Below are 26,939 nucleotides of genomic sequence, written 5' to 3'. Positions count from 1 at the left end.
AACAAATCTAAAAAATCATGATTTTGATAAGAAAAACTCCAAAAAATAAATTTGCTAATTAATGAACTTTTAATTTCACAAAGATGCATATTAATGAAATTCAAATTCAAGAATAAGCTAATTTCAACCATTCAAATATGCCACTAAAAGCCACTAAACGCTTCACATCAATCTAAACCTTTCAAATTGTGGGACCCATCATAGATGGGATACAACCAAGAAAATCAAATTGATTGGATAATGTAAACTTCCAATGAATGGAAATTTGTAAGTTAAATTTAGACCATTGACATTTGAATTTCTAACTGTTAATTTGATGGTAACTAATTGGATGGTTGCGATCAACCTTTCGTTTTGATTTTCCTGTTACAGCCAATTCACACCAGGCCTCTCATTTTGGACCGTTTGATATAGATCTTCATTCACCTTTGGATTGGCCCACAGTGATAGTTGGTTACAATATTTAGAATGGTGGTGAATCATCCACCGTACACTTGGCATCAGCGATCCAGACCTTTGAAATCATGATGCTCATTGTAAATGGAGCATGCGGTGAAATCATATAGGTTAAACAATCATAACTGTCCATGGAATGGATGGCTGAAGCGACTTCAATAAGCAAAATCATATGGTTATGGTGAACACCATAGTTATATCAATAGCATGCGTTGCATGTGGTCCACACGCAGAGATGGTCGGAAGATCGGAACTGTCCATCCTCTAGGAAGTATTTTAAATTGCCTATGAGCTAATAGTCATGAGGAAAGGATGAACCTGACCATTGATTTGTAGAGTTGAATGTGAACCGTTGAATATTTTTATTTAACGATCCACATTCAATCCACCGTATCGATGGCCTAAATCATCATCAGCCTGTATGGTATGGCACACATAAAATGGACGGTTCGATCATCATAGCATCTCTACATCTGGGCTAGATGGGGCAACACATGGTGATGATCTGAAGTGGTGAGAAAATGAACTCAAATAAAACATGAGATGCAAAGGACTCCAACTCCAGTGATCCTGACCATTCATTTGATGATCATTTGGAATTGATATGGCCCCAAAATCTTATTTGACTGATAGGAAGTTCCCAGGATAGAAATATTTTACCAATGAAATCTTAGCAGACACTCAAATCATCCAACCACCGATCTAGACCCTTCATCTGGTCCTCCAGCTTAGATTTCCTGTTCCCCCAAAACAGTTTAAAACATGTATTTCTCATTTGGAAGTTTGGTCGCTGAAGGTGGGCCATACCGTGTTTGGACGTAATCCATCCACAAGAGTGATTTAGTGGCACATGTAATGTTTAGTGGGGTCCACCGTTCACCAGGTGGTTGTCTAGATGGTGATCTGAATCCCACGTGTCAACATGGAGTAGGTGAATTTGGAATAGGTAGCGTTGAAAGTTGGGCGGGTTGAACCCGACCGACCTGTGACTGACCCCGCATTGGGTTGGGCATGGGCAGGATGTATTGAGTCTGATCTTGGGCTTGGGCTATACAAACACCAGTCCCATAAAACTTGGGTCGGTCATTACTTATAAATTATAATTTAGTGTGGATCGTATGTGTTAATGACATGAAAAATTTCGGTGCTGTCAGGTCTCATTGGTCTACATCATTTCCGATGACTCAAGCTAACGAGAAATGCAGGATTTCTCTCTCTCAAATAAATTATGTGCTATAAAAGATGACTTTTAAATGAGTAGTCCTATATTTTAGCTTGTTTGTTTAGAATAAATAAAATTCTTTATGATAAATAATTACATGTATATAATTAATAAAATTATAGATATAAAAAAAAGATATATATGAAAATATAATAAACCAATGCAATCATTAAAATATCAGCATGTATCCGTCTGATCAACACCCCACCCGACTTTGCAAAACCGTTCTCTTGTCTGCGAAATTAGAGGAACCTCCCTATCTTTCATGTATTTATTTCTGTTTTTAAAGTCCGGACAAATGTCGCTTTTACTCACCCCAAGATGAAACCAATGAGATCCGTTGATCTTTCCGAGTAGTGAAGTTATCAACCGTAAATTCCAAGCCGTTCATGAGGGTGGGCACCAGCTTGTCGGTTCCCCAGGACCACATGTACGTTGAATGCAGACAATTGGTCAAATCTTAACCGTCCATTTTCTTTATGCCCATGAATGGTTTTCCAGATGAGATGACCAAGCCTCAGATTAGTTGTAGGGTATCTACACTGCGTGGCCCACTTCATGAGCTCTCTGGATCTGACACGGGTCCCAAGTGGGAGCTAACGAGTGGTAAACTTGCCGTAAGCAGAGCTTTACCACATCATCACTCTATTTTGAATGTGGAACCCCCCAACTTTGGAGCTGGTGAGGCCGCCGATCTGGTGGTGTGGTGATGTGTTGGGCGCTGTGGGACCCACCACGGTGAACGTGTTTTATATCCACACTGTCCATCTGTTTTCCCAATCTCATTGTAAGCCATGAAACAAAAAATGAGGTAGATCAGAAGCTCAAGTGGACCACACCACAGGAAACAGTGGCGATTGAATTTCAACCATTAAAACTTCATGGGGGGCTCAAAAGTTTTGAATCAAGCTGATATTTGTATTTTTCCATCGATCCAGGTCTGTGTGACCTTATCAACAGGTTGGATGGCAAATAAATATTACGGTGGGCCTTTGGAAAATTTAAACGGTGGTGTCACTACCCCACTGTTTCCTACGGTATGGCCCACTTGAGCTTGGGATCTGCTTTACTTTTAAGGTTCATACCCTAAGTTAAGCTGAGCTGGCAAAACAGATGGACGGCGTTGATATAAAACATCTACATCAAAGTGGGCCCCACAGCGCGCAACACATCACCACACCACTGTCTAATAAGCATGCGCCCACAGTCTTGTATATTTGTTAGCCTCACATGACAACTGTCCACATTTATTAAGTTGCCTTTCATAGGAAAGCTGATCATTCTGGCACCTTTTTTAGTGTGGGGCCCACCCACTAAGTACAGGTGGTCGAATCTCTTTGTAGGTGCTTGACAGCCCAGGAGCTTGACTCCGCCCAAAGTTTCAGTTTCAGGTATTGCTTTCCAATATGCCTTTTTTCTTTTTTCTTAATGAATGGACGAATCAGGATAATTCGTCATAGGTCACATTGTCCGGTGATCCAGACCGCATATCTGATGGGACCCACATGGTTGCTGCATGCCTACAAAATCTGCCACTTGGAAGATCCTAACCGTTTGATCACAGACTATAATAAATAATTAAGAGTATAATAAGGCAGTGGTCCACATAGATCGAAGGTTACGATCTTCCAAAATATGGGTTTTTTTTTTGGGCATTCCCCATCACAGGGATCCATCGGATCAGACGGTCTACATCAGCCAACCATGCGCCCTATTCCCCGGGCCCGCCCTTGTGTGTGTGACATCCACTCCGTCCATTATTTGAGCCAGCTCATGGGACTTTTAAAAAAAAAAAAAAAAAAAAAAAAAAAACACACGCACACACACCCCACACACTCCTGAGAGTCTACCACCCGGGCAAGAGCTCATGAGACTTGAACCCAATAATCAGGATGATTAAAAACTCAAGTGGGCCACACCACATGGAAAAGTGGGGATACGGATGCTTACCACTGAAACTTTACTATGGTCCACCTGTCTTTTTTATACGCCATCCAACCCATTTACAATGTGAATCTCATCTTAATGAAGGGATAACCAAATATCTGCCCCATGCAAAAGTAAGGTGGGCCAAATAAGATTTCAATGGTAGGTGTTCCAATCTGTACTTGAGAGTTTTCAATCACACTTATTTTTTACCCTCCGTTTGTTGGTCACCGATAGAAGGGCTGAGATTGTTCAAGGTGAGATGTTTCTAGAGGATGAGAGCTGACGGATCAACGGTGCGGATCACGTGACCATCGGTCTCACATGTGGGAAATGCGTCAGCAAACAGTAGGTGAAGTGACAAACTGGACTTCTAAATCCTCCCTAAATATGGGGCACAAAGAGCCTTTCGGTCCCTTTTGGCTGTACCACAACACCTTAGTTTCCCCAAAATCGACGCCAAGTGTCCACTATGTTGATATAAACGCCACAAGATTATGGTATGGACCTATTTATACCCTGGTCGAGTGTTATGGTTGATACGCATCCATCAGGACATTGTAGACGTTGCACACATGTAGAATAATACGATGCTTGGTCTTTGAAAAAAAAAAACAAAAACAAATTATACACGTAGATAATCGAGACGGTTGATCTATTGGCCAGCACTGTAGAAGAAGTTGACGGTTGGTTTGCTAGAGCTGGGATTGAGTCGAGTTGAAGCAAGTTAGGGCTGACCCGACATAACTCAGTTTTGAAATAAACTTGACCTGAGCTCGACTAAGCTCAGTACCAACTCAAGCAAGCCTGACTTAATCTAAGTTTGAGATTGGTCTGAATTAATTCAGTTCGAGTTCAACGCAGTCACAGGAGTTGAATCGGTCCAGTTGATCTCTCTCACTCTCTCTCTCTCTCTCTCTCTCAAAATTCTTTTGTGAGAGACGAGGGAGACGAGAAAGTGTAGAGAGGAAGGTGACCCGGCGGTGGCGGTGGGTGATTGTCAAGCTCAAGAGAGGTAGATGGAGGAAGAGAGGTTGGATCAAGTACCTTACTCGAGAGTGTGTGTGTGTGTGTACACACACTAAGGGCCCGTTTGGATTCGCGTGTAGTATTGTCTTGTATTGTATTTGGGTACTGTTTATGTATACACTGGACGGTTTTCAGAATACATTGAAATCAATCAGATACTAATTAATGTTTGGATAGGAGGTATTGTTTGGCATAATATACAATACGTTATACAGATCAATGTTTGAATAAGACGTATTATGTTTGCATATTATACAATCTTAATTGGGTTGGGTGGCTTGTTTGACGTATGAAACTCTCTGATTTCTAACCCAGATGATTTTCACATTAAAATGTACTAAATGAACAGTCCCGATCTCACACTGCATAGATACCAAATATCTTGTAATCATACAAATTTCAAACTTTCATCCACTGCCGAACACAGCATAATGAATACGAAATATTGACGGTAATAGAACTCACTGATAATACTTTACCGTTAGTTCTAACATTTGGTTAGAGTTTGTATTTGCAAGCATGGATTCAACTCCTATTCACTCCAATCCAAATATAGTAAACATCAAATTATAACTTCTAACACGATACAAGATATCTTAAAAAGCATATCCAAATAGGCTCTAACGAAACTTGAGTTGTGTCAAGTTTCGGATTGAGTAGAGTCATATCGATTCGAATTTCAGGTGAAGTCAACTCGAGCTAACGAATGAGTCAGACTCAACTCGGATGGAGTTCAAATAGGGTGATATCTACATGTTGATTCACCCACCTGATTTGGGTTAAGCTGAGTTTGAAAGAGTTGGACAAGTCTACCATATCTACTCAATCGTTAAGATTGTATTATCGTGAAGACTTTTGAGTCATGCTCCATTGATGGTGGGACACCATTAGATCAATGGTCTAGCTTATGAAACATAGGCCTAGCTTGTTTGAACTACTCTACAAAGATGGAAGCCACGAAAGTTTCGTATCAAGCTTATATTTGTATTTTTCCTTGCTTCAGATTTGTATGACCTTATCAACAGGTTGGATCCGGTGGGCCCTAGAAATTTTGTAATGGTGAGTGTTCAATCACCATTATTTCCTATGGTGTGGTCTTCCTAAAATTTAATTTTTCTTCATTTTCAAACTCAAGCCATAAAATGAGCCGGAAAAATATGTAAACGGCAGGGATGAAATTACAAATACATCAGGGTGGGGCCACAAAGTTTTTCCAACAGCACATGGTACGGACAACGTCGGTGCTAAGTACTGCACTGTGCAATCCGAGTCGTCCACTGTTTCCTTTCAAAAGTGGGGCCTTTGAATCAGTGACATGATAGAACCATCTGTCATAGGACAGGTGGCTGGGTGATGTAAAAATCATGTCTGCTCCTATGAAGACTCATATGGATGGTTTATGTCCAATCACTGCTATTAGACAATTCCATCCACTTGATCTGTGGCCATAGCCATTAAAGAGACGGTGTAAAACAAAAACAATAATGAGGTGAAACATGCAGTGGAATAAACCATGGAAAAAGTAATGAATAAAATTCACTCTTGTTGCGAGTGTATGAGTGGACCTGATCGGCACGTCACCCTGCCACGTGTCTTGTGAAGAGATGGCTCTACTGTATTACGGTTCTTATAATTCTACCGTATCATATACCGATTTAGAAGTTAGAATCAGCTCCACAGGACTGGGATGCGGTTTGGCTGGTCACTCAACATCAGCCATCTAGCTGGTATCAAATCTCTATGGGCCCCACTATGATGTATGTGTTTTATCCATTCCGTACATCGATTTTCTCAGTTCATTTTATGGGGTGAACCCAAAATTGAGATAGATCCAAACCTCAAGTGGACCACACTACAGGAAACAATGGGGATTGAATGATTACCGTTGAAAACTTCTCAAGGGTCGTACAGATTTTGGATCAAGCTGATATTTGTGTTTTCCCTTCATCCTGGTCTGTGTGACCTTATCAAGAGGTTGGATGGCAAATATATATATATTAGAGTGGGCTTTGGGAAGTTTTTAACGGTGAAAGTTCAATCAACACTATTTTCCTGTAGTGTAGTACACTTGAGATTTGGATCTGTCTAATTTTTTAGCCCTGGCCATAAAATGTGCTGAAATAATGGATGGATGGCGTGGATAAAATATATACATCATGGTGGGGCCCACAGAAACTTGACACCAACTAGCTGGCTAGTGTTGGGTCAGCAGCCAAACCGCGTCCATAGGACTCACGATCTTACCATCCGTTCAATGAATAATCGTTTCTCAATTTGAACTGCCGAATCCTCCAGTTAATAAAGTTCAACGTATCCATCCGTTTATGACCTACCTAGCGTAGAGATCGCGAGTTGGACGGTACAATTTAGTTACACGTGTAGAATTCGCATGTGCATGTGTATGAATTATTATAATCCGCCAGAGCATCGATGTTCATCTTTCGTAACGTACAGGAGTAAGAATCTTCCTGCCAACAACGCTTCCAAGTCTTCTCAGCCTTTGAGGCAGGGACTGCAACCCTGCACGACAGGTGTCGTAGCCAGCCGCTACAATACCCGATCTCTGTGGGGCCCACCGTGTTGTGTATGTGAAATCCACTCCGTCCATCATATGGTCCCTCAGGTATTAACCTTAGGGGCCTAAATTTAGCCAGATCTACCATTCACATGGCCACGTCATTGGGAACAATGAGAATGGGGATACACACTACGGAAACTTTCCAGATACTGTGTGGGGTGGACTGTAGTTTTATACATCATCCCACCATTCATCATGTGGACCTCATGAGGACGAACGCTCTAGCAATTTCAAAAACCTTTTCCCCATTTTGTCCTTTCTTTTTCTACTTTTTCATTTCATTTTTTTTTTTTTTTGGAATACATGTACATGCGAGGACTCAAGGAAAACTTGAATGGAAAACACCTCCCTATCTCTACGTGGCCCCAGCTCCAAGGAAATCAATGAAAGGCAAGCTCATCATCTCTCTTCCATGATCACTTCCTCCGTACATATGGGGCCACTGATTCTGTTGTTGAAACTCTCAGAGTTTGAATAATCTGAATAGCCTGTTTGATCCACACCCACCATCATCGCAGGTGGGCCACATCCTACTGAACCGGCCGACCCTGATTCAATGTCCTGTCACACTGTCGAGGTCGGCTGTCAGATCGGCTATGGTACCTATGGCTATTGTTATAATTCGTAGCCATGGAGGGCCGCTAATTCCTTGTCACCAACTTACTTAAAAAGCATGAGTATTTTTATCCTCAAAATGAGTGTCCGTACGTAAAGGTCTAAGTGTAAGTTAAGTTTGTTTTGCTTCAAAATAACTGCTGGATAAAAGGTGGCATCTACAGTGGTAAATTTCTTGGCTCCGAGCACATGAATTTAGTGAATTAATAGTGATTTTACATTTACCACACTACGTGGACCTTATTAAGCTTGGGTGGGGATGACTTTTGAAATGTACGGGTGTGAAAGACTCCCACGAGTAGCTAATCTGGACACTTGCGCTAAATGGGACGCGGTTCGGCTAGTGACACTGCCACCAGCCAGGTGACTACCGGTCAGTGCTATATGGAACCCCATGATGTATGTGCTTCATTCATGCTGTCCATCTATTTTAAAAGATAATTTTAGGGCTTTATCCAAAAAATGAGGTATATCGAAATCTCAGGTGGACCACACCATGGGAAATTAGAAGTGATTGAATGTCCACCATTAAAAACCTCCTAGGGCCCACTATAATGGTTATTTGACATCTAACCTATTGATTAGGTCATACGGACTTGGATTAAGGGAAAAATATATATCAGCTTGATCCAAAACTTTTGTGGCCCTGAGAAATTTTTAATGGTGGGTGTTTAATCAACACTATGCGGTCCACTTGAGATTTGAATCAACCTCATTTTTTATTGGCTCATACAATAAAACGATCTAGAAGAATGGGTGGACGACATGGATGAAACACATACATCATGGTGGGGCCCACAGAGCACCGACCACTTGCTAATGTAAGTACCTAATCAGTTTCCCTAATGCCCATCATCTTAAATAATCAATTGCTTTAAAAGCTAGAGGTAGGCATGGGACGACCCGATCCGGCTAACTCGACTTGTCTGACTTAGTCTGATCTGAATCAACTCGAGCCGAATGGGTGAGTCGAATCGAACCGAGTAAGCTTCGCCCAATCTGAACTCAAATCGAGTCGAGTTCGAGTTGCCCATTAACTTGATTTGGCTTGACCCGAAACTCGATCTGTTAGACTTGACTTGATCTGAAATCCGACTCGACCCGACTCTCTAACCCAACCTGACCCGATCCCAACCTCTCTCTCTCCCTCCCTCCCTCTCTCTTCCTCCTCTTCCAAGGCCGGCCACCACCCACCACCATCACCCTCCTCCTCCTCCTCCTCCTCCTCCTCTCTCTCCTCTCCACTCCACTCCCTCCCTCCCTCCTCTTCCTCTTCCTCTTCCTCTTCCAAGCCCAGCAACCACCTCATTCTCTTCCTCTTCTAGGCCTAGCAACCACCCACCACCATCACCCTCCTCTCTCTCTTCTCCACCCCCTCCCTCTCTTATCTCTCAATCCAACTCGGTGCCAACTCAACCTGACTCAGTACTTCTGATCGGATCAGACTCAGTCCAGATTAGTCTAGGTTAGACCGAACTCGGGTAGAGTCAAGCATGCTGGACTCAGTATCGAGTCGAATCGAGTTCGGGTCAAGTCTATTTCAAAACCGAATTAAGTCGAGTCAACCCTAACACGGTCCGACCCGACTTGATGCCTAGCTTTAGCTCAAACTCTCAAAAAACATTTTATATTATTTCACACGTGTGATGTGTAACTTCATCATTTCAGCCTAATTAATAGGTTAGATGGCAAATGAATATTACAATAGGCCTCAAAATTTTTTTTTTTAAGGGTGGGTACTCAATCATTACTATTTCTCTTGTGGTGTGCTCCCGTGGTGTAGTTCACCTAAGATTTGGATCCATCTTATTTTTAGACTCATGCTCTACAACAATGATCCAAAATGTGGATCTATCTTATTTTTGGACTCATGCACGGCAACAATGATCCAAAATGGATGAACAACGTGGATAAAATACACACACAGTGGTGGGCCCACATCACTTTCAGCTCTGACCAGTACTGTGATATCAGTACCGGAGGAATCACTACCAAATCCAAGTCCCTACTTAAAGGTACATGTGCGGCCCTCCTGATGAGAGGCCCACCCTTATTTTATGAAAGCTAAGATACAGTGTTTTCCCTGCTTACTCATGCCAATCTGTCATTAGTTAGGCCCTTGTGTTCAATGCACCTTCATCTACAGCTGCAAATTGCTAATAAAATTCATCCACTAACACTTATATCCGTGTGATAGAATATTAAAAATTATTTGACATATTTGTTTGTAGAGTACCACACTCAGCCATTCCCATAAATTCCACTTACTTACCTAAATCCAATCCGTCCAAATGGTGGGTCTCACTCTCGATGGGTTACAACCCCAAATTGTACCGTAATTATTTGTTATATCCTGACCATTGACGTTATTTCATATTAACCGTCCATTAGAACTTCAACAACTGGCCAGTTAACTTTATCCCAAGATCTGGGCACTTTATTTCGAGGCGTATATGCCACGTGTAGGGTAGCTGTCAAACTTGGGTCAGAATCTGCAAGCTGGAGTATCAAAAAGCGTCTACACCAGTACCAGCCTCGATTTCTCTGGAAGCGTTTCTCAAGAAAATTACCACAAAAAAACGCCTCGAAATCTCTACAACCTTTAACAATGCAATGTACGAAACATCCACTTGCTTTCTCCACTTCGTGAGAAACCGCGTCCCGGGTAAGAGGAGGCTGCGGATCGGTGTTACCCGGGTAGCAATTTATTGGGTATTGACCTGACTGTGGGGCCCACTTTGATGTATGTATTGTATATCCACACCGTCCATCTGTTTTTATAGCCCATTTTAGTTTATTTTCTAAAAAATAAAGAAAATTCAAATCTCAAGTGGACCACACTATAGGAAATAGTGGGGATAATGACACTTACCATTGAAACCTTTTTAGGGCCCACCATAATTTTATTTTCCATCCAACATGTTTATAATGTCACTCAGACATGGATGAAGGGTAAATACAAATATCAGCTTGATCGAAAACTTATGTGGCCCCGAGAAAGTTTTAATGGTGAAAATTTAATCCCTATCATGTGGTCCACTTTAGATTTGGATTTGATTAATTTTTAGAACTGTTCTCTAAAATGATCTGAAAAATCAGATGGACGGAGTGGATATACAAAAAATACATCAAAGTGGGCCCCACAGACAGGACAACGCCTACTAACGTGTTACCTGAGTAACACCTGATCCGCTCCCGTAGGGGAGGCTTATTGGGAAACTTGTCAACGGAACACACGTGTGCAGGATCGTGTGTATTCGTAAAGTAGTTCTTACAGTGGCCATCCCTTAGAAGTAAAGATAAGGCCAGCTTACTTATCGTGTAGGCAAAATGTAAATGCTACTCTCGGACCAGGACGTTGTCATAGTGTCCCTGCCTAATGAATGGGTCAGATTCCATACACGTCGGCACAAGTTAGCACGTGTGCCGTCATGCCCACCATCCATTTCATACGAGGGAGTAGGAGAATGCCAAACACACGCACCTGATGCCACACAAAAAGCTAGGCATGCACTAGTTTCTAATTCACACGCTTGGTTCACTCGCTCACGCTTGCATGTACCAGCGCATATTCGCACACTATCGGTGGACCGGACGCCGACAATGTCTGTTTTGAACTCAGATTGCGTAGTGTAGAAGACAGCAGCGATCTTGGTAGTGTGTCTACGTCGAAAAGCTATGTGGGACCTAACAAGATTTATGTATTTTATCCACGCCGTCCATCCATTTTTAAAGATCATTTTAGAGCATGAACCCAAAAATGAGTAAGACCCAAAACTCAAGTGGACCACACCACAAGATATAGTGAGGATTGAAAACTTTTTGTGGGCCACGAAAGTTTTGGATCAAAATGATATTTTTGTTTTCCCTTCATCCATTTCTGTGTGACCTTATCAACAAGTTGGATGGGAAATAAACATCATGGCGGGCCCTATGAAATTTTCAATTGTGGGCAACATCATTCACTCTGCTTCCTGTGGTGTGGTCCACTTAAGCTTTGTATCTGCCTCATTTTTGGACTCATACCGTAAAATGATCTGTAAAAATGAATGGACGACGTGGATATAACATATACATCATCGTGTGGTCACAGAGCTTTTCCACATATATATACAGTAGGTACCTCAGTGCTGTGTTCTACACTATGCAATCCGAGTTGCCTTCATAGAGGATTCCTGTCCATTTTCACTCACCTCCCTATATAAATAACCTTCCAAACACTCCAAATTCCACATCCCTCTCTCTCTCTCTCTCTCTCTCTCTCTCTCTCTCTCTCTCTCTCTCTCTCTCTCTCTCTCTCTCCAGTTGTTTTTTTTGGTACACTTAAAAGATGGCAAAGCTGTCCACTCCATTGCTCTTTCTTTTCCTCCTCCTCAGCTTCTCTTACATTCAATCTACCATGGCTGGCTCAGGTAAAAGAGCTCCCCTACACACCCCATTCTACATCTTCTCTTTTGGGTGTTCTTTTTAACTAGAGAAGGTCTCATTTCCACCTAGCTGATAACTTCAAACCTGTCATGTTCATGCTACATCCGATCCCTGAAATAGATTATCCCCACCATGAGGATCACCTTACACAAAAATCAGTCCCATTTACTCATCAGGTGAGCCACACCATAAAATATCATGTATAGCCGCCAATAAATAACAAATACAATTGTGGTCCACTTGATGAGTAGATGCAGGTTTACTACGTAGAAGATGATCCTCATAATGGGGCCAACCTACTGGATAGGTTGGATGTAATACACACATGATAGGTTGGAAATTATCATGGTCCAAGCGATTAGGCTTGAGAACCTTTTTATTTGTGTATTTTCACTATATTTATGGAAATCATTTTCTCTTTTTTCATAATTTTTCATATTTTTCATCTTGGTTTTTTTTTTTTTTTTAAATCAATTAATATTTGTGTTCTAGTTATTGATATGATGGCCCACTTTTTCAGCTTTTTGTGACTCCAAATGTGCCACAAGGTGCTCCAAAGCTTCAGTACACGACCGTTGCTTGAAGTATTGTGGGCTTTGCTGTGAGGAGTGCAAATGCGTTCCTTCAGGGACTTATGGAAACAAGGACGAGTGCCCTTGTTACAGGGACAAGCTAAATTCCAAGGGCAAGCCCAAGTGCCCTTGAGATGGGGTCCACTTCCTAGTTGGTTGTGCTACTCTATTTATTGATATTAATGGTGGGGTCTATCAAAAAGTTGGTGTTCTAATGTTTACAATAGAAGAAATGAAGCATTGGGGTCTGAAAATAAGAGATTTCAGGGGTTTTTATGTTTGGTTTATGTATGTTTTTTAGCATTGTAAGGGTGCATGCTTTTGCATGGGAATTTTCTTTATTAATTATTATTATAAAATACCTACTTCAAATTTCATAATCTAAGTTGTGAGTTTTACTTAATTTCTTAAACTGTGGTGACTCATCAGCCACACGACTCTGGGATCCGCCATATGCATGTGTTAGTTCAGATCGTGATTGTTAATTAATTGGGTCATTGATTGGACGTCTGGATCTTTTTTTTTTTTTGTGGTTAGCCTGGTAGTACACACCCATGTCCGTATACACACTCCGTGTTAGCCACCCCACTAGGGATCGATACCAAGTTATCTCCACTCAGTCTGCCAGTCGAGCTGTGGATCTGGGTGTGACGGCTGGATCTTTTGATGTTAGATGTTGAATTTGAATTGCAAACCATATTCTATCAAGGATCCATCTGATAGCCATCAGTCGGATGATTAGAAGATAGATGTGATCTGTTTCACCCACAATTTGGGCCAACGAATTGGACGGTCTCGATCTATTCTAAAGTATACCACGTAAAATGATGAGTCATTATAAATGGTGTGGGATGCACATTCAATGTCCCACACTGGCAGGAGTTCGAAACGTCGTACAGTTGTGGTGTTGAGGGGGACGGATTGGCTACTCCCCCTGACACGAGCCCGGGGCTGCTGGTCGGTTCTTTGTGGGCCTCGCCATGGTGTATATATTTCATCCATTCTGTTCATCCATTTTTAAAGATCATTTTAGGGCTTTATCCTAGAAATAAAAGGGATATAAATCTGTGGTGGACCACACTACAGAAAAACAATAGTGATTGGATATCCATAATTTAAATTCTCCTAAGGCTCAATGTACTGTTTATCTGACATCCAATCGGTTGATTAGGTCATAAAGACCCAGATGAAGGAAAAAACAAAGATCAGATTGATCCAATACTTTTATGGCCCCGAAAAAGTTTTTAATGGTTGAAGTTCATTCGCACTGTTTACTGTAATGTGGTCCACTTGAGATTTTTATATATCTCATTTTTTTGTGTAATACTATAAAATATCTATAAAAATAGATAGACGGAATGGATGAAAAACATACATCATGATGGGGCCCACATAGCACCGAACACCAGCCATTGGCTGGTGGCAGGGGGTGCAGCTAATTCGTTTCCGGTGTTGGCGACTTCCTCTGGGCGTGGATTGGATACTGTCAAGGTTAGCACCCAAATAGCTACTGAAGTGACATCACCAAGCTCTGTGGAGCCACCATAATGCATGTGTTGTATTCATACCATCCAATCAGTTGTAGAGATGGTTCTATGACATTACAAAGAGATTGAGATAGGTCTAAATTTCAACGGGACCCACCACAGAAAACCGTGGGAGCAGTCACAGAGTGAAAACAAAAATATTAGCTTGATTAGAAACTACTAAAGCCCAGGATCGATGAAATCGTTAAAAGACAAGTTAAAAGGAAACGATGGAATACCAAAGCAGTTGTCATTTTGCACCAAGATCCATAGCTCAACTGGCAGACTGAGTGGAGATGCCTCGTTTCAACACTTGAGGTCTTGGTATCGATCCTTAGTGGGGGTGGCTAACATGGAGTGTGTGAACTGACATGGGTGTGTACTAACAAGCTAACCAAAAAATAAAAAAACTACTGTAGCCCCTAAGAAGTTTTGAATGGTGGATGTCACTGTCCCAGCTATTTTCTATGGTGGGGTCCGCTTGAAATTTAGATCTATCTAATTCTCTTTGTAATGCCATAAAACAATCTCTACAAATGGTTGGACGGCATGGATACAATGTATTCATCATGGTGGGGTACACAGAGCTTGGTAATGTCACTTGGGTCGCGATTTGGCTACTAACCTTGTCAGTATCTAATCCGCGCCCACTTCCTCTGCTCGTGCACGTGAAATGTGCCAGTATTATTATTGGAAAACAGCGATACTCTGGCGGACTATGAAAATCCATACTCATGTACGTCGTCACTGAACACTTTTGCAAACAATGTGGCAATCCAAGCGGTCTAAGAACTGGGCCTCCTTTTTTGTGATAGGGCAAAAGGTTATGCTTAAACGATAATTCTTTAGTTTCCTTTGGTTTGGATGGAAAATTGTTACAAAAACACCTCCACATGATGATCCTATCATGTGATGAGTGGCCTACAACAATGGAAGTAACAAAGATCAATGGTTAATATTTATTGGGGTTAAAGAGAAGAAAGACTAAGGATATGATTTTGTCTAATATTTGTAATTTTGGAAACATACGGTCCATCCATAGTAGGAGATGATTAGGTCGAGTATGTAGTCTACCTGTGAAAGTTGATGGGCCTGCGCTAACAATTTATGCACATGAATGAAACACCTAATCCACTCCCATCTATGACAGATTACTGTAGATGGACGGATACGGTTGATGCACTCTGCCACGTGTGCTGTGGACAGAGAGTTCTACCGTGTCATCTCTTGGACATCAGGAGTGGATCAGGTGTTGTCCAGCTTCCTGACCATGGCTCTCATATCCATGCCTTTCATCAATTTTTCTAGTTCACTGCAGGGTATGGGTAAGAAATGAAGCGTATCTAAATCTCAAGTGGACCACAAAGTAGGGATTGAATGTCCACCGTTAAAAATTTCTTGAGGCAACGAAAGCTTAATATTAAGCTGATGTTTGTATTTTCGGGATTCATCCGAGTCTCTATGACCTTATCAACAGGTTAGATGGCAAAAAAAATAAAAACTTTATGGTGGGTCCTATATTTTTCTTTTTTAAATGTTGGGCATTCAATGACCATCTCCAATAGTACAGTCTATTTGAGATTTGGGTTCATTTATTTTTCTACTGTGCCTTAAAATGAGTCAGAAAAAATAATAGGGAAAGTAGATATGCCTCGAGGTGGGCCTCACAGTTAGAGAAACACCCACTCCAGTGTAAGATCTAATCCTCTCTTTGGACATCGAACTTATAACAACTGTCTCCTTTTAGCTAATCTGTTTTTGGTTGTCACAGTAAGCTGACATTAGGTATATGTCGTATCTTACCTTGGGTCCATGATTTGAACGATTTGGACTATGCCTTGTATTTTCAACTTGTGTAGTTGCATTCTTACTAATGATTGTTCTCCAGCTCATTAAATGATACATGCTTACCTAAAACAGGAACCCTAAGTGCATTCAATCAAGTGTATTATTTAAAAAAATTCAGCCTTTTAATATAAACTCTAGAATCTTTTAATTTTTATAACCTTAAATTTGTGAAATTTAAATCCATACATAAATGATTTAGATTGTTCACATTATGGAGATTTTTGAATAATGTTGTTGTGGGTCTTCCATCATAAAAGGCCTCTCCCTTATCTATCTCATATGAAGAAATGGCGAAAGCCCCACGTCACTCCTTAGAGTAGGGCAGAGCTGAGGCGACATGACCCCACATGCACTCATGGAAGGTGGATGGGGAAGAAGAGAAGAGATAAAATTCTCTCATACTTTCTCTATCTAGGTCATGCTAGGGGTGTTTCCAAGCTTTCAATGAAGAGTTCTATTTCCGCTGGAATAAGATCTTAATTATAAGAAGGATTTAGAATTTCAGTGGTAAATAGGATCTTAATTATAAGGAAAATTTTAAGGATTAAGTCGTCTATCAATCATGGTACTATGTCATTTTATATGTTTATGTATCCTTTATATCCAAATAAAAGTTGTAACATGTCTTATCCATGCATGTACATATGATATAATTTTTTTTACTATCATAACCATCTATCAAAGTCTTCACATCCATGTCAGTCAAGTGGTGGACCATCAAATAATCATCAAGTGTAATCATTTTTTTTCTAACAATTAAAAATAAAACTTCAATAATTGAAAATCATTGTAAAGTTGTTTAAAACCTTTCAAGTATCAGGCATGATAGAATTACCATATGAGTCTCTAATTTATTAGATCTCTGTTATAAATACGTTCATAGGAAACTAGTGGATCTATTAACGGCCTCATGTAAGAATTAATGGATCCTGATGAATATACTCAGCTACCTCCACTTTTATTGGCCACATGGTTTGAGCAATTGTCAAACAAGAATGAAATATGCACGTAAATAAGTCGTGGTTGATGGTAGAACCATTAGCACTCCTAAAGATAAATCCAACTGGAGTGTTGATGAGAGGACACAATACACCTATGATGTCAAAGTTCTCAATGCTATTTACTGTGTGGTTTTTTCTAATGAATTTTAACATATTTGTGCATGTGAAATGGGTAAGGAAGTGTGTGATATATTGGAAGTCACCCACGAGGGAACTAACATAATAAAGAGATCGAAATTTTATCTCTTAATGACCAAATTCAAAAACATAAGAATATAAGAGTTTAAAACTTTTATGGAGTTTTATTTTAAAATTAATGATATTTGTAACTCCATACATGACCTATCAGAGAAAATCTCGGATGACCATATATGTAAGAAAAGACTTACGTCCCTTATTGAAGATTTAACTCCAAGGTCACCTTTATTGAAAAGTATGAGAATATAGATGACATGTAAGTAGAAGAAGTACTCTTAGGTTCTCTACAAACTTAAGAATTACACTTTAAGACTCTTTCTAGAGTAAAGAAACTATCCGTTCTTAAAATATCTCATAAGCTTTCACATGGGCATAAGATTGTTGAATCTGATAATAATAGTGATGATAAGAATGAAAATGATGATTTTAAGAGAAAATTCAAGAAATTCCTCAAATTAAATAAATGAAAGAGTTATGACAAGAGGGACAAGACGATTGAGAATTGTAGAGGTAAATTTGTTAAACAACCTAAGCAAATCCAATATTACAATTATGAGGGTTGTGAACATATTGTCACCGATTGTGCTATTAAAGTACGATTCAAGGCAAGGCCATGGTGGCAACATGAGATGATATGAAGGAGTCCAAATTTAATTCAAGAGACTTATTTAGTGATGAAGACTTTAATTATGTGTTTTAAGGGCTTCCACCATTATTTTTCTCCTTAGAGAATTGAAAAACTATAGAAACTTAGATAGGTGACCCTAGAAGGTCTATATGGGCTTTAATAGTAAATATGAGGATTCTAGTCTCATTAATGTGAGCTTATAGTAAAATCAGAGGATTTAGCCTCATCTTGTGCTTCATTGGTATATTGGATAATTTTTAGTCTCATTACGTAGTGATAACTTAGCTCTAAAGTTGCTTGATTTTAATATCATATGTTTATTAGTAGACTATCATGGGACATTCCTAATTCGATTAGTATATCTCTTAAATAACCTTAATTAATATGCTTCATGTAATTAATGTTTATATGCACATTTTAATCCTTTTTTAGTATGTGCTTATAGTAATATGCATGACTTATAGAATTGTTTCATATTACGTGTTTCTTAATATATTCTTGGAATAATATATTCTTGGAATTAATTCTTTATCAAATACTAACAAAAAAGGAAAGAAAGATCAAGTCCCACCAAAATAAGTGAATTCTGTTTTGCAAGATCTATTTATTTAAGAGATTGATGACGATAGGGGGAGCAATTATACGGAAGTAATACAAGGGTTACATGTTTTATTTGTATTGAGTTGTAAATTATTTGTAATTTGACATATAATATTTATAGTTATTTTGGTATGTTATTAGTATAAACCATGATATTGTCTAAGTTAGGTTTTTGTTACGTAATTGATAAAGATAGAGATTATTAATGCACTAATTTGTGCACCTTGTTTGTCAATCACATGCGCCTATATATTAGGGAGTCGATTGAGTCCTTGGAAGCTGAAGACCAAAGACACATGAAGACTGAAGCATCAAGGGAGTGAATAATATGTATATGAGGTGCTTTGATGACTATAACATTGACCCAAAACAACAATTGAACCTTTAGATGATCATACCAGTAATAAGTAAACCTTGTCGATCATCCCTTAACCATAAAAGTTTAATTAGAATATAATAAGTAAAGCTAGAGGATGTGCAAAGGTATTGTAAAATCATATGCTCAAAATAACAATTTACGAGTGATCCTTAATGCCATCAATGTGACTCTATGAAATCTACGGACCACTCGATCCGATCAAAGAATCAGTCCAACAACCCAACAAATAATTTCTTAGATTTTCTCAATGGGATTAACGGACTATTCGATCCTATCGAATGACCTTCGATTCCATCAAAGGGCCTATCGATCGAATTGATAGAGCCGCTAACTAAATATTTTATATCCACTGTACATCAGTTTCTTATAAAAGGGCATTTGGTTCTTGGGTAAGGGGCCTGTTTGATTTTTCATGATACAGGTAAATCATGGTAAATAAGTAATTATTACTTTTTCATCTTGTTTGAAAATGTGAGAGTAATTCTACCTTGACTTAAATTTATGGGCCCCACCGTAATGTATATGATATATCCTCACCATCCATCTATTTTATTAGAACATTTTGAAGTATGACCCAAGAAATGAGGTATATCCAATATTCAAATGGCCCATACAAAAGGAAACAATTGCCTTAATTCGTTCACCGTTGAAAGTTGTTTCCTTCACTGCCCCATGTTAAGGTTTTTTCATCATCTAACCCATTCATAGGGTCACACAGACATGGATAAAGGGAAAACACAAATATTAACTTGATTCTAAACTTTTAAGGGCCCCAAGAAGTTTTTAACGGTAGGCATTCAATTCTCATTGTTTACTTTGATGTGGTCCACTTGAGCTTTGGATCTGCCTCATTTTTTTGGTCATGCCCTAAATTTAGCTGGCATAACAAATGCGCGGTGTGGATAAGTCACATACATCACGATGGGCCCCACATTAATTTTGTAAATTTTTCGATTTAAGTGTTCAAAAAGTAAGTTATCATATCTGCATTGGGAAAGATGCAGTAATTGCCTAGGTAAATAATTATTACCCATTTACATGGTAATTACAGTTGAGCCGAAAAATCAAACAGGCCCTAAAAAGGAAGAGTTTTTGTGCAATAGAAGCTTAGGAGATTTCACACTCATATCCCACATTCATTTCTTCTAAATCTATCGAATCCAAGTCATCTTTCCTATGATATCACTTAGAAAAAGATTCCAACCTAAATGAAGAAGATGAACTTGATCTCCACCTTATTCTAGATAGTAGACTTGAACGAATAGTAAATATCATTATCTAAATCCTGTAGAACACCCATTTAAGTGAATCCTTATTAGGTATTAACTTCAATCCTTAGTTGTAGGAGATTAAACCCAACTCTCATCACCTTCGCCACTTCAATGGAGCATTGCATGCAAGTTATTTGATATTAGAGCTGAAACATTGGCAAGCATCAGCATCAATGACCGATGGAGTAAAATAGGGAGTTGATTGAAGCATGGGAGAGCACTGATCAAGCAACCCAAGAAGGCATGACAAAGGGGCTCAATTAGACAAGTAACTGTCATGTATGAGTACATACTCTCTTTCATTGTGTAGGATTGATGGTAAGTAAACAAAACTTAATGAGTTCTTGTTGAGTGTCAAATATTGCATATTTTTCCTATTTATATCTTGATTTTATGAACATGATATTGCTTAATGTTATATTTTATACATGTCCGTGTTGTAAGGTGAATCTAAGAGCTTGGATTAAAAAGAATGCTAAAAGCATGGATTTGATGCTCAAGAATCATCAAGGCAATGAATGGATTATAAGAGACTAAGATTGAAGAAGTCACATGCTAAAGATCCAAGGAAACTAAGTAAGGAATGAAGAGAATCCAAGATTTGAAGTGTTGGTCGGCTAGCTCGAGTTTTGGTTTGGCTAGCCCAAGAATTCGACCAGCCAAAGAAAGTTCGGCTGAAAATCCAGCAATATGTTCTTTTGAAATTTACAGGAGTTCGGCTAGCCCGAGTGTTGGTTTGGTTAGCCCGAGTGTCTGTTGGCTAGCCGAAGCTCTGCTTAGGGCTAGCCTAAGATTACGCGAATTCTGCGTGGAGTGCGTAAACTTGAGGCGGTTTTTGAATTTTTCCAACTCGGCGCGAAAGTTTGAGTTCCCCAACTATAAATAGGAGTTCCTACAATGCTCCAAAGCATCTTATAGGGTTTGAAAATGGTGAGAAGGCCTAGGTGGAGTGCCGACAACATTCTTCCGATTCGATTTCTTCACGGGTTGTAGTATATCTTTTTGTTTTTCTTCTACGATGTTAGTCTTATTAGGCTAATCTCTTAGCTAAGGCTAAGGGATGAAACCTATAGTTCTTTTGATGTTTAGTTTACTTTGATTCAATTTTATGTTAAACTTCTATGAAGTTTTGGTTTTAATTAAGATATATTTTCAGTTTTGTATAATTTATTGTGACTAAAATTACAGTAGATGCTGTGAAGGCTTTTGATACGATCTTATAGACTTTTGAGATTGTGGGATTGGTAAATCTTGTTGTTCACCATCGTCTCCTAGGCATGGTAGGATGATAGAATCTCTTCTAATCACCATAATACTCCTTCATATGTGATGTGTAGAAGTCGTTGTTCGCCATTGTCTCCTAGACATGGTTGGATGATTGAATTCCCCTACCACCACTACATTGGATATTTGAGAATCAAATTAATGAAAAGTTCATATTATGTTTTAATTGATTTATCATCTGATCAGATAGGATATGACTCCAATTCCAATTGAGTTATCATTAAATTAAGTAGATTAAATGTTGAGATTGCTATATGTGGATTCTTGAATCGTTAGTTTTTTTATCGTTCTTATTTTCAAAACATTTTTCTAAATCATTGGATTAAAAATTCAGACCAACAAAGTTAGACTTAGATTAGTTCTAGATCGTGTTCCCCATTCCGTGTGGATTCGACTTTGGTTTCACCGAGTTATTACTACATCGCGACCCTAAACTTGGGGTTGTGAACAGTTCTTATGTAGGACTTAGAATCTTATAAAAGACTGAATTCACTAAACATGGGTGTGCATATGTTACTTTTTGCGGGATCCTTCGGGAAGAGTAAACGTAGTTCCTTGGACTAAGACCAAGGTTGTTGGTTAACCAATAGAAAATCAACTAAAATCTCTTGTTAGAGCTTTTGATGAGAGTGTACGTAAGGTAAGTCCTTGCATAGGCCATAGACACAGGTGTGTACGTTAGGTAAGTCCTTGTATAGGCCACCGACATGGGTGTGTACGTGGTAAGCCCTTGCGTAGGCCATCGGCATCAATGAGTACGTGGTAGGTCCTTGTGTAAGGATATAAAGGTTAGAGGTGAACTTAGTTTAAAACCTCCAATAGTAAATACCAGTACACTCAAGGAGAGTACGTCTGCTGATAGTTGAATAGGGAAACTCAATCACTATATTACTTGTGTTTGCGATTGTGAATTGGGTACATTCTATTATTATTTATATGTTTAATTAGTTAAATCAATCGAATGCTTATATTATATTATATGCTAGGCACCTAACTTGTGAAGCACACACAAGCTTCATTATCTCTTCTAAACTAATTGCTTCATTGGCAATTGTATTATAGTTTATGTGATTCAACCCACTATTGGCTTGGAAGCCTTAGTGTTATTTGCTTCACTTATTTTCAATTGGTAAATTATTTAAGCAGACAATTAGATTTAATTGGTAAAATTTTAATTGGTGTCAATTACCCCATCTTTAGGACATATCCATTCATTCCATAGCTTCTATAAGCTTTCGCACATAACCATGGTATCTCACCATACAATATCGCCTCATAATTTGAATCACAAGACTCGAGGTGAAGAAATGCTTGTTTGAACTCTATAACTAACTCTAACATATAATACATAGAGTTCCATCTTGTTGGTACATCTAAGCATAGGCTCTTTCTTTTTCTCTCATTTTTTTTTTAAAAATAAAAAAATAAAATTGAAATCCTTGTTGAAAAACTTCATTATACTTCTACTACCTTCCTTGTGATGTTTTAAGGAACTTAACACTTTCATGCATTTTATAAATGACTTCCTATATTTCTTTCAAATCATCTTGTACAATAAGGTTAAGATTACCAGCACCACGTTACAAGTGAAAAAATCAACCACCAAGGAGTATATATTTTATAGAATAATGCTCTCTAACATTTAAAGTCATGATATTATTTATGATCCAATTGTCCAATGTTATAGTGGCCAACGTATTTTCTACATTTCAATCCAACAAACACATTACTATGGAATCTATTAGACTATTTTCGGTGTGTGTGGTGTTGGAACCATACAAAAATTAAGTATCCATCTGTATCAATGCCACTCAGTATCAATGAAATAGGTCGCAAGATACATGTAACTAAGTGTTTGATTTGAGGTCAATATGTCACATGTCAAACTAATACTATGGGTATTTATTTTTAATAATTCATTGAGCTTTTGCTTTTCAATTTTACATATTTTCAAGCCATCTGACTTAATAGTATTTCGTGTCACCATCTTAAATCAAGGTTAAAGACTTCTAACAAAACTTTTAAAAGTGTTGTGTTCAACCATGAAAAAAAAAATGACATTCATAAAGTATAATCATCTTAGCAAGCTCTCTATGACTAATTTCTTTGTCAAATTTATATGTATACAATAAAACAATTTCATCTTTACATTTTCTACCAAATGGTAAAGTATTTATATTTTTTTCCACCGTGTTGTTTTATTTTCCATCCTACCGGTTAATAAAATTATACAGACCTAGATGAAGGGAAAACACAAATATCATCTTGATCCGAAACTTTTGTGGTCCCCAAGAAGTTTTAACGGTGGGCGTTCAATCAGTATTGTTTCCTTTAAGTATGGTCCACATGCACAGAAATGGACATTAGAAAAATGAAAATTATTAGTCTACAAAGATGCATGAGTTCCCTAACTAATGATTTGAACCGATATTTGTAGGATAGAACATATATACACATTAACTAGGGTAGGCCCGAATTTAAATGAAGTGAGCCCACCTTCCATTTTAGGCCCAAGCCCACCTGTAGGAGGAGATAAGATATCTAACACCAATCCACATCTGGGCCGGACTCACCGGGCCAGGTGGGCCACCTGGTACGTTTTTACTCCTAGTAGAAAATGAAATTAATAAATGATCAAAATGTCTGGCGTACTAAAATGAAGGAAAATGATGAATAGGATCATTGATGGGAATATTATTGATTTCAGTCGTTCATTTATGTCCACCAATCTAATCGGCCAGTTTACAAGTCATCTGTTTGCACAATTCAATCAAACATGAGGTCACACGTATTGGCATGGTATATATTTAGATTTTGTGTACGGTTAAGAAAGTGTAGGTGTGCTAAAGTCTGTACTCGACTCAATATTTGATTGAACGCTGATGCCCCATGCTTAGATGGATTGATTAAGACTGAACTTTAGGATTCAGCCACCCTCTCAACCACCTTCTTTTTTTTCTTTTTTTTTTTGAGAGAGATAATGGCATATTCATTAAAAAAGAAAGGAGGAGATTAGGCCACTGAGATAGGAGGCCAATTTTCCTTCAGAAAAAAGCAAATTACAATGGTTAAGATTCACCACAATGGAAGCCCATTCGATAATATACCCATGAACTCTACTAATAACCGAACCCACTACATTAGAAACATTATTAAAAACCCTTCCATTTCGTTCTTTCCATACCGGCCACTACAAGGCTAGGATGGTCATTCTCTAAACTGTAGTTGTTTGGATACCATGAGCAACACCATGCCAAGCTTTTAATAGACAGCCCGTCGACTTTGGAAAGGACCAAGAAACACCGAGGAATTTAAGACTGCTGACCAGACCTTGGAGAAAAAGGGGAAATGGATGAAGAGGTGATCCACCGATTCTTCAGCAGTCATATAAGAGAGACAAATATTCATAAGGATCATTCTCATTTTTCTCAAGTTGTCAACTATAAGAACTTACCCTTCCCTACCAACCAGCCGAAGAACGCTATCTTTGGAGGGACTTTGTACTTCCACACTTTATCTAACAAATGCTTATGAATATCTCCTGCTCTCTTTTCGATGAAACTGTATAAAGACTTCACCGAAAAAGATCCTTTTATGTCCAGTCTCTGGCACAGGCTATCTACCGAACTTTGAGTAAGGATACAGGTATTGATACGACCAATAAGAGCCGCGAAATCTTTTATTTCCCAATCCCGAAGATTCCTTCTGCAGGGAGGATTCCAGATAATACCATTACTAAGATAGGAGTAGCAATCAGCAACTGATATAGATTGATCCGGAGCAAGCCGATAGATACTTGGGAATTCTTCTTTGAGAGGGACTACACCAGCCCAAGGATCTTCCCAGAAATGGATGTTCTCGCCTTTGCCTTTGCGGAAAGAAATACCATTGAGAACTTCCTTTTTAAGAGAGAGAACTCCTCTCCATAGAGGAGAAGCCCTATAATAGGTGGAGTCCTTAGTCCACCAACCACCTGTTGATCGATCGTATTTACATTTGATTAACTTTGATTAATGTATTCCATAGAGACCCTTCTCCGATCCGAGTCTCCAGATCCACTTCCCTAGCAAGGCTCGGTTCATTGTTTGAAGGTCTCTAATGCCAACACCTCCGTCTTGGATGTTTTGACAAACCACTTTCCACTCGACCAGGTGAAATTTCTTCTTTTCCTCCTTGCCGTGCTATAGAAAGTCTCGTCTAAGTCTTTCCAGAGTAACCAAGATTGCTGCTAGACACTTAAAGAGGGACATGAAGTATAGCGGTAGATTTGACAAAGCATCTTTAATGAGAGTGAGACGACTATCTGATGATAGATATCTGCATTTCCATCTTGCCAGGTAAGATTCAAATCTGTCTATCATCTTGTCCCACAAACTGTTCAAGGGTTTGCCTCTCAACCACCTATTGTATTAGCAATCATGCGATTTGCAAAAGAGTAGGAGTTAATTTTTCCTGATGGATTTTTTTTGCCTTAGGGACTTGTTCCTTCACAATAATTGTAGCTAAAGTATATTTCTTAACGAAATGAAGATGAACATATTAAAATAGAAGATGATAAAAATAATGTCAATTTTTATTGATTTGTATATTAATTCTCATTACAATTGATAAAGTAACAAATAAACTAGAGAATAAAACAAAAGATAAATATTTGAACTGTTTGTATAGATGGACAATATAGGCAAATGATCAGCATGATGTAATCAAGGTGCTTGATCTTCCAAATAAGGATTTGGTTGATCAGAATTTGACAACAAAAGGTTGTGAAATTTTATCTTATTCTTAAGCGTACTTAATAGTGGCGTTGGATAGTAGCGATTTAATTTAAGACTAAGTTAAGATAAAAGGAAAAGAAAAATGTAGACTATGAGGATAAATTGTATTTGACGTAGGCCTGGAACTCTTCATCGCGTTCTCCTTTTATAATTTTTGAATATGGCAAAACCCTCATTGGGTTTCCTTGTTAGTTCAGCATGCTTTGTAAGCATAACTTTTTATGTGCTCTTCTTACAATAGATCTCTGTAAATCTGAAACAGTTTTTAGATTTATTGCTAGCGTAGCTGCAATGATCTCCATATATCGGAAATCATTTTTAGGGCTTTGTCTCATTGAATTTGATTGGATCATGTGCCGTTTTCAGAAATCCCATATTGTGACTGTGAAATTTTATAGAACTAGTGGAACCGATCTTGCTAGATTTGGATCGGGGTGTAATCTATTAGTTCTCATCCGCACAGATATTGACCCAATCTTTGAATCTTCATAATTGCTGCAAGAATTTTGAAAATTTCTGAAAATATATCGCATTTTAGAAGAATTGGCCTTGTTGAGTATATCCAAATCTATGATAAGATCTTTACATCGGTGGATCTTTTAT

At 38.7% G+C, this 26,939-nt stretch overlaps 1 protein-coding gene across 1 annotated transcript; it reads left to right on the top strand.

The window, feature by feature from the left end:
• The first annotated feature begins 12,082 nt into the window (after window positions 1-12,082).
• On the top strand, window positions 12,083-13,182 carry LOC131228763 (peamaclein-like). The gene is made up of 2 exons (XM_058224629.1): window positions 12,083-12,238; window positions 12,775-13,182. Exons 1-2 carry the CDS (start codon window positions 12,157-12,159, stop codon window positions 12,957-12,959), a joined length of 267 nt encoding a protein of 88 aa, XP_058080612.1. The 5' UTR covers window positions 12,083-12,156; the 3' UTR covers window positions 12,960-13,182.
• The last annotated feature ends 13,757 nt before the right edge of the window (window positions 13,183-26,939 follow it).

This window comes from Magnolia sinica, chromosome 16 (genome assembly GCF_029962835.1).
Source record: "Magnolia sinica isolate HGM2019 chromosome 16, MsV1, whole genome shotgun sequence".
NCBI lineage: Eukaryota > Viridiplantae > Streptophyta > Magnoliopsida > Magnoliales > Magnoliaceae > Magnolia > Magnolia sinica.
This window is presented reverse-complemented; position numbering and strand designations above follow the sequence as displayed.